General features: G+C 41.5%; 1 protein-coding gene across 2 annotated transcripts in view; it reads left to right on the top strand.

The window, feature by feature from the left end:
* LOC108545711 (dystroglycan) overlaps window positions 1–13,788 on the top strand; it is a 25,137-nt gene extending 11,349 nt beyond the window's left edge. The window contains exons 2-14 of one of the 2 annotated variants that reach the window (XM_017897464.1): window positions 1,298–1,507; window positions 5,042–5,170; window positions 7,513–7,638; window positions 7,768–8,133; window positions 8,226–8,318; window positions 8,802–9,272; window positions 9,831–10,369; window positions 10,495–10,690; window positions 10,751–10,912; window positions 10,987–11,223; window positions 11,304–11,493; window positions 11,567–12,247; window positions 12,334–13,788. In XM_017897464.1, the coding sequence (XP_017752953.1) occupies window positions 1,298–1,507; window positions 5,042–5,170; window positions 7,513–7,638; window positions 7,768–8,133; window positions 8,226–8,318; window positions 8,802–9,272; window positions 9,831–10,369; window positions 10,495–10,690; window positions 10,751–10,912; window positions 10,987–11,223; window positions 11,304–11,493; window positions 11,567–12,247; window positions 12,334–12,557 (3,624 nt within the window). In that variant the 3' untranslated portion in view covers window positions 12,558–13,788. The remainder of the gene's footprint in view (window positions 1–1,297; window positions 1,508–5,041; window positions 5,171–7,512; window positions 7,639–7,767; window positions 8,134–8,225; window positions 8,319–8,801; window positions 9,273–9,830; window positions 10,370–10,494; window positions 10,691–10,750; window positions 10,913–10,986; window positions 11,224–11,303; window positions 11,494–11,566; window positions 12,248–12,333) is intronic. The other variant, XM_017897473.1, reaches the window with a different exon arrangement.
* The last annotated feature ends 5 nt before the right edge of the window (window positions 13,789–13,793 follow it).

The raw sequence follows: 13,793 nt of genomic DNA, 5'->3' as shown, positions 1-13,793 counted from the left end.
CTGGCTCGAGCCTGCACGCGGGCCCCTTATATAGCGGCGGCCGGCCGAAGATCGGCGAAAATTTCCGAACTTCACCGATTCCATTAATTCTTATTTTTCCGCTATAATAACCAATAATTTAATAATTTTTTTAATGTTATGAAAAATTGACGTTGTAAACAATTTGTTAATAATAAACTAATTTGTTATTAACAATTATTGTGATTATTTATAAACTTTTTACAAATTGTGGATACATTTTGACATAATTACGCTATAAATTCAAGTAATAGCCAATAATTTATTAATTTTTTCACTTTTATTATAAATATACGTTGTGAACATTTTGTTATTAACAATATTAATTTGTTATTAACAATAGATTTAATAATTTATAAACTTTTTCCAAATTTTGTGTACATTTTAACATAAGTACGTTCGAATAAATTCAAGTAATAATCCATAATTTATTAATTTTTTTTACTTTTATTATAAATTTACGTTGTGAACAATTTGTAGTTAACAATATTAATTTGTTATGCATAATGAATTTAATAATTCATACATGTTTTATAAACTAAAACTGCTTTCTTACTTTCATAGTATACACCTCTCACCTAACTTTTAAGACAACAATAAATCTGCAAACGTTCTTACTTTTTACGTAGTACTTCATTTTATACAAAAATCGTGCCTTTTTAGTAAAATTCAGATTGGGTGACAGAGCAATCTCAATTACAGGTTCGTGTCTAGAAAATTAATCACTGGAAAAATCATCTATCGAATATCACAGATTCTAGAAAAAATAAAAATTTATTCGACAATGCAATCAATCATCCTAAACCAACGTCACTCAAACCTATTTAATTTTATTTTAACTTTATTAACTCTAAACTTGGAAAATTACCATTCACCAAATCAATCAAATCTATATTATATTTCCCTTCTCCAAAGAAAACCAACAATTACCTACTACCCACCATGATTACTCAACTCTCTGGACTCTAGACCAAGTCTAAAAACCCAAAACCTCGAATCCCGAAGTCTCTAAGCACCTTAGAAATTAACAGAATTAATACCTCATTAAAGACCCCAGGAAGAGGATAATTATCGATCCATTTGTGTCCGAAATCTCGAAGCGTGTAAGCGAAATCGACACTTCAGTCACTGACCCCGTACCTAGCTCAGCTAAACCTATTTAATCTTCTTTTACCAGAGTGACATGAATTGCCCGTGTACCCAGCGTGAAATTGCCTATCTCTGTTAGCTGTAACCGAAAATATAATTCACACGTGGTCTCTAAATGTTGGAAACACAGTTGTTCGACCCAAACGGGAACCGGCTGTTGCGATGGCTGTACTGGGACGACGCGGCGTCGACCTTGATGGGCGTCCCGACGAAGAAGGACGTTGGCACCCATCGTCTGAGCGTGAAGGTGATGGGCAAGCACGACGACACCGCGAAGGACCTGTTCGTGGTGCAAGTGGTCCCCGAGAAGCACGAGGAACTGAAGCACAGGGATGGAAAGGTGAGTCCCCTATGTCTGGCCAGAAGTTGCCGAGGATCGTTGCCAGGCTTATCGTTAACGACCGAGCCACTCCATTGGCAACGGTTCAACTAGCTCCTGAACGAACAACAGGTACCACTGGCCTGCCACTGCGAGAATTAATCGTGGGAATTCGCAACCTGTTGGCGAACTTCGTACTTTTCGCTTTCACGGCGCGAATTATTTTTAGCACTTCGGACAATCGTCCTTTTTATTCCACGGATCTCTCCGGTGGTCGATAATCGTGCTAATGAAGAGAAAGGAAAAACAGGTGTGGCATAAAATACGAAGCACCGAAAGTTTATTCGATTAACAACTCTGTGGACACCGAAGCGGTTGAAATCGCTGGCTTCGGATATTTTATTTTTCAAATTACCGAAAATATCGTGGTGATTACCTTTCGACGAAGGTGACGTCATCTTTCGTCGAGATGAGATCGTTATTGTATAATATATGGAAGCTTACCTATGACTTTAACTAAAAAATCAAATTCTGTGAACGCAAAATCGACCTAATTTAAAATTACCTAAAATATCGTGGCATCGTCTTTTATCTATCGGTTCGAAAACGAATTTTTTGGATGGAAGATCAACTTAATTTGAAATTACCAAAAATATCGTGGTATCATCTGTCATCGAGGTATAATCGTAATTATACATAGAGCGTTAATGATCCTTCGACTATAGATTAAAAAGCGAGTTTTTTGAACGAAAAATCGACCTAATTTAAAATTACCAAAAATATCGTGGTATCGTCTTTCATGGAGACAGAATTGTAATTATACATAGAGCATTAAAAGTCTTCGACTATAGACTAAAAAGCGAATTTTTAAACGAAAAATTGACCTAATTTCAAATTATCAAAAATATCGTGGTATCGTCTTTTGTCTGTCAGTTCTAAAGTCAATTTTTAGACGAAATATCGACGTCATTTAAAATTACCAAAAATATCGTGGTATCGCCTTTTACCTGCTACTTCTAAAGCCAATTTTTAGACGAAATATCGACCTAATTTGAAATTACTAAAAATATCCTTGTATCGTCTTTTATCGAGACATAATCGTAATTATACATAGCGCGTTGAAGATCCTTCGACTATAGATTAAAAAGCGAATTTTTTGGACGAAAAATCGACCTAATTTAAAATTACCAAAAATATCCTAGTGTCGTCTTTCATCGAGACGGAATCGTAATTATATACATAGCGCGTTGAACGTTTTCGATTATAGATTCAAAAGCGAATTTTTTGGTCCAGAGATCGTCTTAATATTCGATTCCGATTATTGCATTAACGGAAATGGGGTAAAGAGTATCGTCAAATCGCTAGAGATATTTCTCCGATGCTCGAGTTCGCGGCATTGGTAATAACACGGAGGAAAGTAGGTTAGAAGTATCTGGAGATAAAGCTCGCTATCAGCGTTATATTGAACGCGAAAAATTCCAGGAAGAGTGACGAATATGACAGTCGATTAAGCTATCAATGAATGACTAGTCTGCTAAAATCGTCTTCCATTGACTGGCTGAAAAGCTCGCGACTCTTTGGAACGGAGCTGTTATCCGATCGATGACCGATCTAGGGTATCCAAGATGGCCGTACTGAGCCCGTTCGTTGCTAAATTCGGCTGTTAATGAAGCGACAAATCGATTAGCAGGTTAATCGGTTTCGTCGATCGAGCAACAAGCATATCAGGGTTTGACTTTTGCGCGACGCGTTGATCGTTTTAATCGGATCCGGCCGATTTTCGGTGGCTCGGTAATTAATTGGCCCGAATGCCGTGCTCGTTAAATCGTTCGACGAAATTATCCCGTTTATCTTGCGCCGCGAGCCGCGGTCGCCTAGCTGATCGGTCACGTCGAACCCCGGCCCGGAACCGGCGCCATTTTTCAGCCGTTTAGCGCCGATTAATTAAACGAGTAAACTCGATTTCACCCCCCGACGCACGCGTACGTGCACGATAATCCGGCCCACGTCGCTTCGAAACCGGGAATTTTATTCGCCATCGTTTGTTTGCTATCCGAGTCGTTCGATTTTTCCACGCGACTTTCCAATTTTTCCGAGAGACTTCGAGGAACGATCGGAAATCGATAATCCTCGCGCCGAGTCGCCGATATTTCCGCCATTTTAATTTCGGAGTACACCTGCGACGCTTTGTACACGGTGCACGCCGGTCGCGTGAAAAAGAAACGGTATGAAGCGTAAAATAATTGATTCCAGGAGAATTTCTGTCGAACTGGAGCAATTCGAAACGCAGCACTGCATTCGATAATAATCTTTTTCGATATTCTTCGATTTTCTGGAAAATAAGATAGGAATTGGTCAGCTGGGAATAGACTATAGCTAAAAGAAATCGAAATTTGTAAGTGAACGAAATGTATTAAAACAAAATTGGAAAAGAATCGAGTTAAGAAAACTCCAATTAGAAAAAAAGCTCGAATTAAATCTCTTAAATCTACTATTAAATTTCTACTATTTTAATTTTGGAGTATCCTTTAACAGCGTTATACATAATTGAATGAATAAATCGATAGCAAATTATTAGCAGCAGTAAATTGATACTAAATCAATAAATAACGTACATCCGGTCCCTTTCCAAACCATGCAATTGCAGGATATTTAGCATTCGAGCATTAATTGCCGAATCTCGTCAAAAACGTGAATTTCACTAAATCACTGTAACATTACACGTTATAATATTTGAAAATGTAAAAGTGACCATTCCCTAATACTCTCAAATTTACCCCCATTTAAGCTCCTATTAATCTCATTATACCTGGTAACTCTGATACAAATGTATGAATTGTACGAAGAGTATTCCAATACAAACTAATCCCTACCTTCGACCATGACAATCATTAACCCTTATCGGCTAGTTGACACCTCTAACAGGTGACACCATGCATTCGTCATGCTATACTTGCCACGCTAGTCGTGCTAATGGCCATTTCAATTTTCCTAAAATTCTCAAATTTACCCCACTTAAACTCCTATTAATCTCATTATACCAGGGAACTCTGATACAAACGTATAAAGTCTGTGAAAAGTATTCCAATAGACACTAATCCCTTCCCTCCGACTATCATAATCGTTAAGCCTAATCGGTTAGTTGACACCTCTGTCGTGACACCGTGCATTCCTCATGCTATACTTGCTATACTAGGCGTGCACCACGTGAAAGACGATAAGAGCGAATAAAACCGCGATGTATCTATCGATAAGGGTGAAAATTTCCCCTATAAGGGTGAAGAATCGAAGCGAGAGATGAAACGAAAGTTAGGATCATGGGACGAAAGATTTCCGCGTGGTCCGCGATTGCATCGGCCTGCCGCGCTTAAATCTCGCGGAGAAATTAGTCTGGTAGACGCCGCTGATTGATGCCAATTGATAGTCCTCGGTATCGTGCGTCACCGCGGTATCGTCCAGACCGTCCTCATGGCGGCCTTAATTCCACCCTGTTTCGCACACTGACACCGTTCGCGCCGCGTCAGGCCAACTGAAATAGGACGCTTCTGATTTTAGACCCACTGCAACGAAGGGGAGGAACAGACGCTTCTGACGATTCTGCTGGATGCCAGGTTCGACAACCTCTCGCCGACCATGCGAGTCAACACCATCGAGAACCTCGCCGGATTCCTGGGACTTCACGTGGTACGGTATCGTTATACCCTAAGCTTTGCTCGACTGAAATTTGCGGAGTTTCAGTTATTTTCTGTCGAACCAACCGCTTTTGGTTTTCGGAAATCGCTAAGTTTAACGCGTTCTCGTGGCTCTGCTGACTTTTCGGATATGCTAATTGGACGGAGGGTATGACTGTATTCGGAGAATCCAATTGTGCACGATATCCAAGACATTTCGGAGGTAATAGGGTCGAGTCACGTATTTCAATTGCAGGTTTAATTGTAGATACTCTTAACTCGTGAGAGAAGGGTGAGATATACATAGGTGTAAAGGAGAATAGTGACATGGTAGTATGAAAACACCATGTGGACTCGTGGTACTGTTCTAACAGGGTATTTAGTGTAGTGTAATTGATTCAGGTAATCCTCGTAATAGTATGGGTACGTTTATGGGTACTGTACCTATTGATTTTTATCAATTTGTTGACCCTAGTCTACGTCTACGTCAAACTACGATCAAAACTAACATTCCCTATGTTTAACCCTTTGAACTCGAGAGACTCTCAGTCGCCATTTAATCAGCTTCTAAAGATCGATGTTAATTAATATATCAAATTTAAAATTACCCAAGAATGCGTGAAATATCGAAGAAAAATAATTCTACGTCTTAATTCGCATACGATTTCTCACTTGCCATTTTAAAAATCACAGAAAGTCTTCGAATTACTATTTCTCCGTAACGAAAAATCGCCAAGTGTAAAGGGTTAACTTCCCGACGCCATCTTGAGATCTTCGAGGAACCGTAATGGCGGCGGGCGAAAGAGGTTAGCTCCGGCTCGCAGCGAAGGAACCGTGCTTTTATACTCGCTAACATAATCCGTACACGAAATTTCATAAAAATCCCCGATACCCGTAGCACCTCCATAAAGAAAGGAATGGCTATGAAAGATTTACGTGGGGTAAGGAAGATCGTAAAGAGGACGGGGCGCTGTCGCCCTCGAAGCGGTATTAATTCCAGCGTACGGCTACTCGTGTCGGCAACAGCCCGCGTTACGAATCGCCACGGCGGAAGTACGAAAGCTTGCCAGTTTCTAGGAGACTCATTAACGAGCCGAAAGCCAAGGGGAAGTTTAATCGGTGGGAAGGGAAGTATGAAAAATCGTCGGACTGGCTCGCGGAGGTGTCCCAATTCCGCGATGCAGCGGCGGAAGAATATTTGATAAAGTTCGCCGGGCGAATGCGAGCTTCTTTATGAGCGGGAAAGTTTACGACGTTAGAGGCGGCCGCGTGGAATAGAAGATGCATCGCGGGTCCCACATAATACAGAAAATGTTGAAGTTTTAAAGTATCCCCGCCGCGGAGCTTCCGGCGAGCATAAATTCGAGGCCTTTGAGCGGCCGCCATTTTTTCCCTGCACCGCGGCGCGGAGAAAATTCTTAATTAATTTAATCGCCACAAGGAAGAAAGGTACGTGTTACGCTTTATACGTGTATTCAGCATGTGTATATACGTGTGTATACGCGCGGGGGAATTCTTCCTCCGTGGTGGCTCTCTTCCGACGCGTCAGAATTTTTCTTCCTTACCTTCGTGCCACCATTGTCCGTGGTATATTTCAGAGGCGACATTGTCCAATTTTTTCTTCTTTCCTCCGCATCGTATGCTATTGCCCGGATGAATGAAGTTTGCAGTTTTCATGGTTGCACGAGCTGGCGCACCCGAGCTGGGCTTGGAGTGCGGGGAACGCAGACGGTGTTTCCAGAGAGGCTGAAAACCAGAGAGTTGCGTAGTTAGGGAGCACAGACTTGATTATATTTACCATTTCGGCTACATTTTTCGTCCTCTCCACGGACTCTCGTTGCTTTTCAGACGAATCTCTCCGCGATGTGCCTCTGCACTCGGCTAATAGATCCTCGCTGCTTAATTCCATTATTCGGAGAATCAAAGAGTCGTTTGGATTCCACCGACGTGTCCCAAAATTCCCTTTAATGCTCCACGAGATTACAGCTTTTTACGTTGCTCCGTGTGGCAGTGCCTCGGCGAGGTCGAGGGGTGTCTCGTAACGAGACCGGGCACTTAAAGCACGGGAAATTGCATCGTGGAAGGAATTCATTTTGTCGGAAAAATCGATTCGGTTACGTAAATTAAATCACCCGCTATCGAGCATGATTTAATTGCGTTCCGCGGAACTATTCTTTTCCTCTTGCTCGATCGAAAGTCTATTTTCCGCGTGATTAGACTGGCCGACGTAATTGAAATCGAGGGGCCCGGGTACAGATATTTCCGTGGCTAATTACGTTTCCCGGCTTCTATCACTCGGAAAACTCCGCCTCTGTTCCTCGCTTACCATCTATTCACGCCGGATTCGAATTTCAGAGCGCGTTCTCGATGCATCCGCAAAGCGCCAAGGAAAATTTGAACTCGGACACCACCGTGATTCTCAGTGGGCCTGGAAACGTGAAACATCGGAAGGAGAAATACCTGACGGCGATCCAGTGGCAGGTGAGATTCTGTTTCTACATTTCCTTGTCGAGTATCGTCGAAGATGCACACCTTTGACGTATTCCTGGAACAAATAAGAAAGATCGGTTATTAAGAGCGAGATGTTTCATCGTTGAATTGTATCGACAGGTCGGCTGCGATGGGCACTTATGGAAGCACCAGACGGATTTGGTGAAACACCTGCGAGAACAGGCAAAGGACGGCACTCTAGCGGAAGTGATGCAGCTTCCGGTGCTGTTATGGCGCGTGAAGACGGAATCGAGCTTATTACTGAGAAACAGGAGGGAGGCTGGCTCTGGGGACTACAATACGGATGACTACGATGGTTACGATGATGATTACGAGGACGAATTCGAAGATGGCGAGGAGGATGGCGAGGATGGCGATGACTCGCTGGTACAGCCAACTTTCATCCCGGATACGAATTCTCCTAGAGGAAACGTCGCGGAACATCCGCACAGGCATCACCACGGTGAAGAACCTATCGATTGGAACGTGAGTATTTTGTTTATGCGATATCGAATGATCGAAGGATTTTTACGTTTTCGAAAGGTGTTAATGGAATTTTTGTATTTATCGCGTTTTAGACCGAAGAGATCAGCGACATTATCCCAGTGGTGAATCAGTCGAACGTGGTTGAAAGTGCAGTGAACAGAACGATTATGAACACCACGTCAACTGTGAGTATCAGATTAAAGCTAGTCGAATCGTGTGATAAATCGTCACCGATTCTCTCTTTTCTCGAATCAGAAAAGATAATTTAAGAGGAAACAGCAAAAGAAACATCGCTATATAACTGGCTTTCGTTAAGAATTCTTATGTCTTTGTCCTTCATTCGCCATGCCAATCGCTTAAGGGAATCGTTGCGCTTAAAATACTTTAGTCTAGCTGTGGGTACTGCGTGTTCAATGCCGACTTACGCCATTCTCTATGCCATTTAGGCGATATCGATCGATGTATAGAAAGCGCTGTAATGCGAAGTATCTCTGTTGAAACAGAAACGAAAGCCTGAGAGGGAGAGAAAGAGAGAGAGAAAGAGCAAAGCACATAATATTTTTTTCTCTCTTTATACCTTTTTGTTTTATACATCTTCTTCGCTCCCTCCATAATGTAACTAACCAAGTTTTTCGTGCCGTACATCGCATCTACTAACGATTTCGCAGACAACAACCACTGAACTTACATCACCACCATCAACAACTCCAACAACCATCACCACGATGACTACTCCATCTACTTCGACAACAACTACAACAACAACAACAACAACTCAACAACCACCCTCGTCAACGGCTACTAGTACTACTACTACAAGCACAACAACGAGCACAACAATAGCAGATTTAACAACAGCAAGCATCATGCCGACCATCATAGTCCCATCGACTGAAACACCGGAGAAACCGGAGACCACCGAAGAGACAATGAAGAACACTAGATACATGGAGAACGAATCTCTAAACGTCTCATCTGTCACTATACCAGAACTCACCACCATCCCTCCTACGGTAATCGTTCCTCATTCTAGCACTACCAACACCGTCACCACCACCGGATCCACCCCAACCACCGTTGTTGTTGAAAGGGCGGAAACGGATGTCACCGTTGGTACCGTGAATGTCACCACGGAAGAGGTAATGCTTCGATGCTTCAAGCTTCGTTTGTACGATAGTTTATGCTACGCATAGAGTCGATTCGTGTTATTCTGTCGCTTTAGTATGCCAAACGATAGGTCGTTGTATCACAGCCCACCTAAAGCCATTTTCCTGTAAACGATGCGCGACGAGGATCGTGTGCGTTTCCTTTGCTCATTGTCGTCTGCAATAGAACTGCGTGGACGCTTGCGAGAAAGTTAAGCGCTGCTTAGAGGTGTAATTTAATACAGCGTCATGCACAGGCGTGTCACTTTGGAGTAGGCTGCAACGGGTAATAATTCATACGAGCCGTAAAGCAAGCATGCGAATACCGCAGTGCGAAGGAAGCATTGTCCGTGAGAAACTGGCCAAAGTAATCGTTTCCTCTATCCTTTTACACCGCCAAATTACGTTCAAAGAGACAGTTCGCACGATCCTCTCTCGCTATGTCATCTGATTATCATAATCGAATTTATTCTTATTTACGATGCCTCGATTCATCGAGACCCTACGACTGATTTAGTTTTCAACGTTAATATGTCTTCTTTCTGTCTTCAGCCGACGGAACAGTCGCCAGTGTCTTCGACAAAACTACCTACTACTCTCTTACCCGTCACAATACCTGCAAACACAACGACCACATCCACAACTACCGCATTCGTCACTAATATCACCACGACACCCACAACAACGACCACACAGATAAGAACAACCCCAATCACTATACCTACTACCACTACCACCACCACCACTACTACTACTTCCACCATGGCTCCGATACCCACAACTACAACAACCACCACAACTACTACCACTCCAGCACCGACTAGCGGTGTCACCGAACCATCTTGGAGCGTCACGGAAACCATAGAGTACGGTGCGGGGAATAATTTGTCCCCCAGACAAGATAAGAGATTGAAGAAGATACCAGTCACGGCTGGAAAACCATTGAGCTACGTTATACCTGCTAATACGTTCAGCGATTCCGAGGATGGAGATACTAGGGACCTAAAACTCAGTTTGTACCTGCAAGGTGCACCACTGAAAACCAGTCACTGGCTGCAATTCAATCAGAATACTCAAGAAGTTTATGGATTGTAAGAATTACATTTTAAATAGTAGTTGCACGGTGTTTTATTATTGATGAACTAATTTTCACCAACGATAAAATATCCTATGTTTATATAAAGTATTCAATTTATAACGAGTTGTTATTGTACAGGCCACTGGAGAACGATATTTCAACTTGGACTTACGAATTAGTAGCTGCTGATAGTGAAGGATTAAACGTGACGGATCGACTTGATATTCACGTTCAGCAGCACAAGCTCAGCCGTAGCGTAAACCACGAATTCAGTATTTATTTAAAGATCGACAAACGTTCTGAATTTCCTACAGACGTGGACTGGGAACTAAAGGTATTCATTTGTTACGATAAAGTTTATGTCCTTTTATAACTAATTCTTATTGATTTGTAGGTAATTCGAAGCTTAGCCGAATTGTATGGAGACAGCGATACCAGACACATCACTGTCAGGTCGATTGATATTGATCGTGATCAAGCGTTATTTACTTGGACCAACGATAGTGTGCCAAGAAGCAGCGAATGTCCCAAAGAATATATTAATGATCTGTTAAATGTAAGCATGATTTTAATATTTCATGAATATTTTAAATGTCTTTTAAAGAATCTAATTCAATGTCTGTGATTTAGGTTTTGATTGATAGAAACGGTGACCCCAGTTCTGCGTTAAGGGAAGTTCTCCTGCCTGAAATTAGAGTGAAACGAGTAGTCTGTCAAGGTATTGGACAATGCGAAGACATGACTCGCCTAGAAACACCGAAAGTTTCTACGCAAGAGCCTAAATCAAATTTCCCACCATTACCGAGAAATCAAGTGGATCTTGTCAATGCTACTGTTGGTCAGCTACTTGTATTTAAAGTACCAGAGGTACGTTGTATCATTACGGTGGAAATGTGCATAATACATATTTGAATATAACTATAACTTATAGCATAAATTCATTTTAGGATACTTTCTATGATGCACAAGATGGTTCTGCAAGAAACATGCAAATGTCTCTGCTAACTATTGAACGTAAGCCTATTCCACCACATGAGTGGTTGCAATTTGACAGTAAGAATCAAGAATTTTATGGAGTACCAATGCGTAGCGACGTTGGTCGCAAAGAATACCAATTAGTAGTTACTGATAAAGAAGGTACTATGTCAAAATAATTATTTCCACTCTCTAGACACCAAACATTTTCTGTAAAATTCTTTTCTTATTACAGGCGCAAGCGCCACTGACGGCCTAGTGGTTGTAGTGCACTCTGCTCCCTTCATGCACCATACAGTGGAGTTCTCTATGACCTTGGACATCCCATATGAATCGTTTGCACACTCTGCACTTCAAAAGCGTAATTTCATTGAAAAACTCCGCGATCTGTATCAAGATAAAGATACTAGTGCAATCTCATTGCATAGTATATCGAATGGTAGTACAGTAATTACGTGGCACAACAGAACCCTGCCTACCTCGTATTGTGCGCACGAAGAAGTCAATAGATTGCGATCAGTGCTCGTTAAGAGTGACAACGATCGTCGATCCGTCACGGATGAGGTCCTAGAGATCATGGGCCTGAAATTCCCCGTGAAACAAATCACTGTGATCCCCATGGGCATCTGTCTTGGTGAATTAACAGACGTTCATTCTCCCGACAATCACGTACCACCAGTGGATGATTCCACTTCGTTTGGAGCGTTCCACGATGACTATCTTATGACATTTGTCGTACCAGCTATAATAATCACCGCAATGCTCATCTTAGCAGGTTTCATTGCTTGTATGGTATACAAACGGAGGCGTAGTGGAAAAATGAGTGTCAGCGAACAAGATGACGAAAGACAAAGTTTCCGTAGCAAGGGAATACCAGTCATTTTCCAGGATGAGCTAGACGAGAAGCCAGATCCAGGTATATATTTCAAGCATTTTATTCCAATGAAATATAACCATCTGTTTTCGACGATATTAGATACATTACATTATTTTATTTTGTAGGTAACAAGTCTCCCGTTATTCTAAAGGAAGAGAAACCACCGCTACCACCTCCCGAGTATCAAAAAGCTGAAGACGGTGCAGATGTACCAATGTTGCCAAAGGAGAATTCCGAGGAACCGTATCAACCGCCACCACCGTTCGCCACGAACCGTGAAACTAATCGTCAGAATCGTCCGAAACCCACCCCCACGTACAGGAAACCACCCCCCTACGTACCCCCCTAACAAAATACAGTTCACTCGCCCACGCGCAAATATATGCTAGCGATGCTCGGAGACTCCCCAATACACGCGCAAAACCAAACAAACTATCAGAAGAAATCTCAGCTTGCCGGTAAAATCGACAACTGTGCATCTCTGAACGTATACAGCAATCTTAAGTAAAAAAAAAAACAAAGCTTTCGTTCGTTCCGACATTCGATCAATATATACATATATATCTATATATATATATTTATATATATATCGGTATCACGAAACGAGAGGAGACGAAAGATCTGTTCGCAAGAACTCAAGCCAAAAGTCACGCCCACTTTTTCTTACTTTGTAATATTATATATGTACATGTATACTCATTCGTCGCTATTTATCCGCGGTATATAACGTATTTAAAGGAAGAGAAAAACGAAGAAACTCGACCTCGGGTTTCTGCCGTTTTTCTTCCTCTTTTTATTTTTATTTTAACAAACGAATGTACTTCTGTCATCGACCGTCTTGTAATTTCACGGGAAACTTTTTCTAGGGAGTGTATGGGATTACAAATCACGCGTTGCCTTTCGTAACGAATTCAAACTGTAGAAAGAGAGAAAGAGAGAGAGAGAAAGAGAGAGAGATAGAGGAGAATGATTCACTACTCCGACCGGGTAAGCGGATATTTTAGGTTTTAGGTTTACGAGACTTGTAGAACCAGCCAGTCGTTTAGGGCGAGATGTATTTTACTCGATAATATGGGGTAGCAAAGAGAGTCGGTGTGTATATGCAGCAACGGTACTCGTTAAATATTTCAGTAATATCAGTGCCATTTTTTAAGCAATAAGGGTATCCTGCTGTGAACGAAGAAAACAAGTACTATAATGGTTCTACGACTTAATGCAATTTACTGTTAAAAAAAAAAAAGAAAAAAAAGAAGAAAAACAAACGGTCTCCACGTATCAAAGACTATTGACTTAACGAATCTTACAACGTACCTACAACGCGTAACGCTGCCAGATGAAAAAAAAAAAAAGATGATAATTCGTCGTCGGACGAGACAGTTTTATCGTCAGTTACTCAAGCCTCTTTTTTTTATACTGTCCATAAGTCTTGATAGAGGAAAGAATATCGAAAAGGAACGAAAAGAATTTCGTATATTCTGCGATTTTATTGAACTGGCCCATCCGACGATCGATTATGTCAGACTTAAATGATTAACTTAGATGAGAAGTGAGAATTTTTTTAACAAAAAAAAAAAAAAAAAAAAAA

This window comes from Eufriesea mexicana, unplaced genomic scaffold, assembly GCF_001483705.2.
Source record: "Eufriesea mexicana isolate 0111107269 unplaced genomic scaffold, ASM148370v2 scaffold4744748195, whole genome shotgun sequence".
Taxonomy (NCBI): Eukaryota; Metazoa; Arthropoda; class Insecta; order Hymenoptera; family Apidae; genus Eufriesea; species Eufriesea mexicana.
Note: the sequence above shows the minus strand (reverse complement) of the source record. Positions and strands in the feature narration are given on the sequence as shown.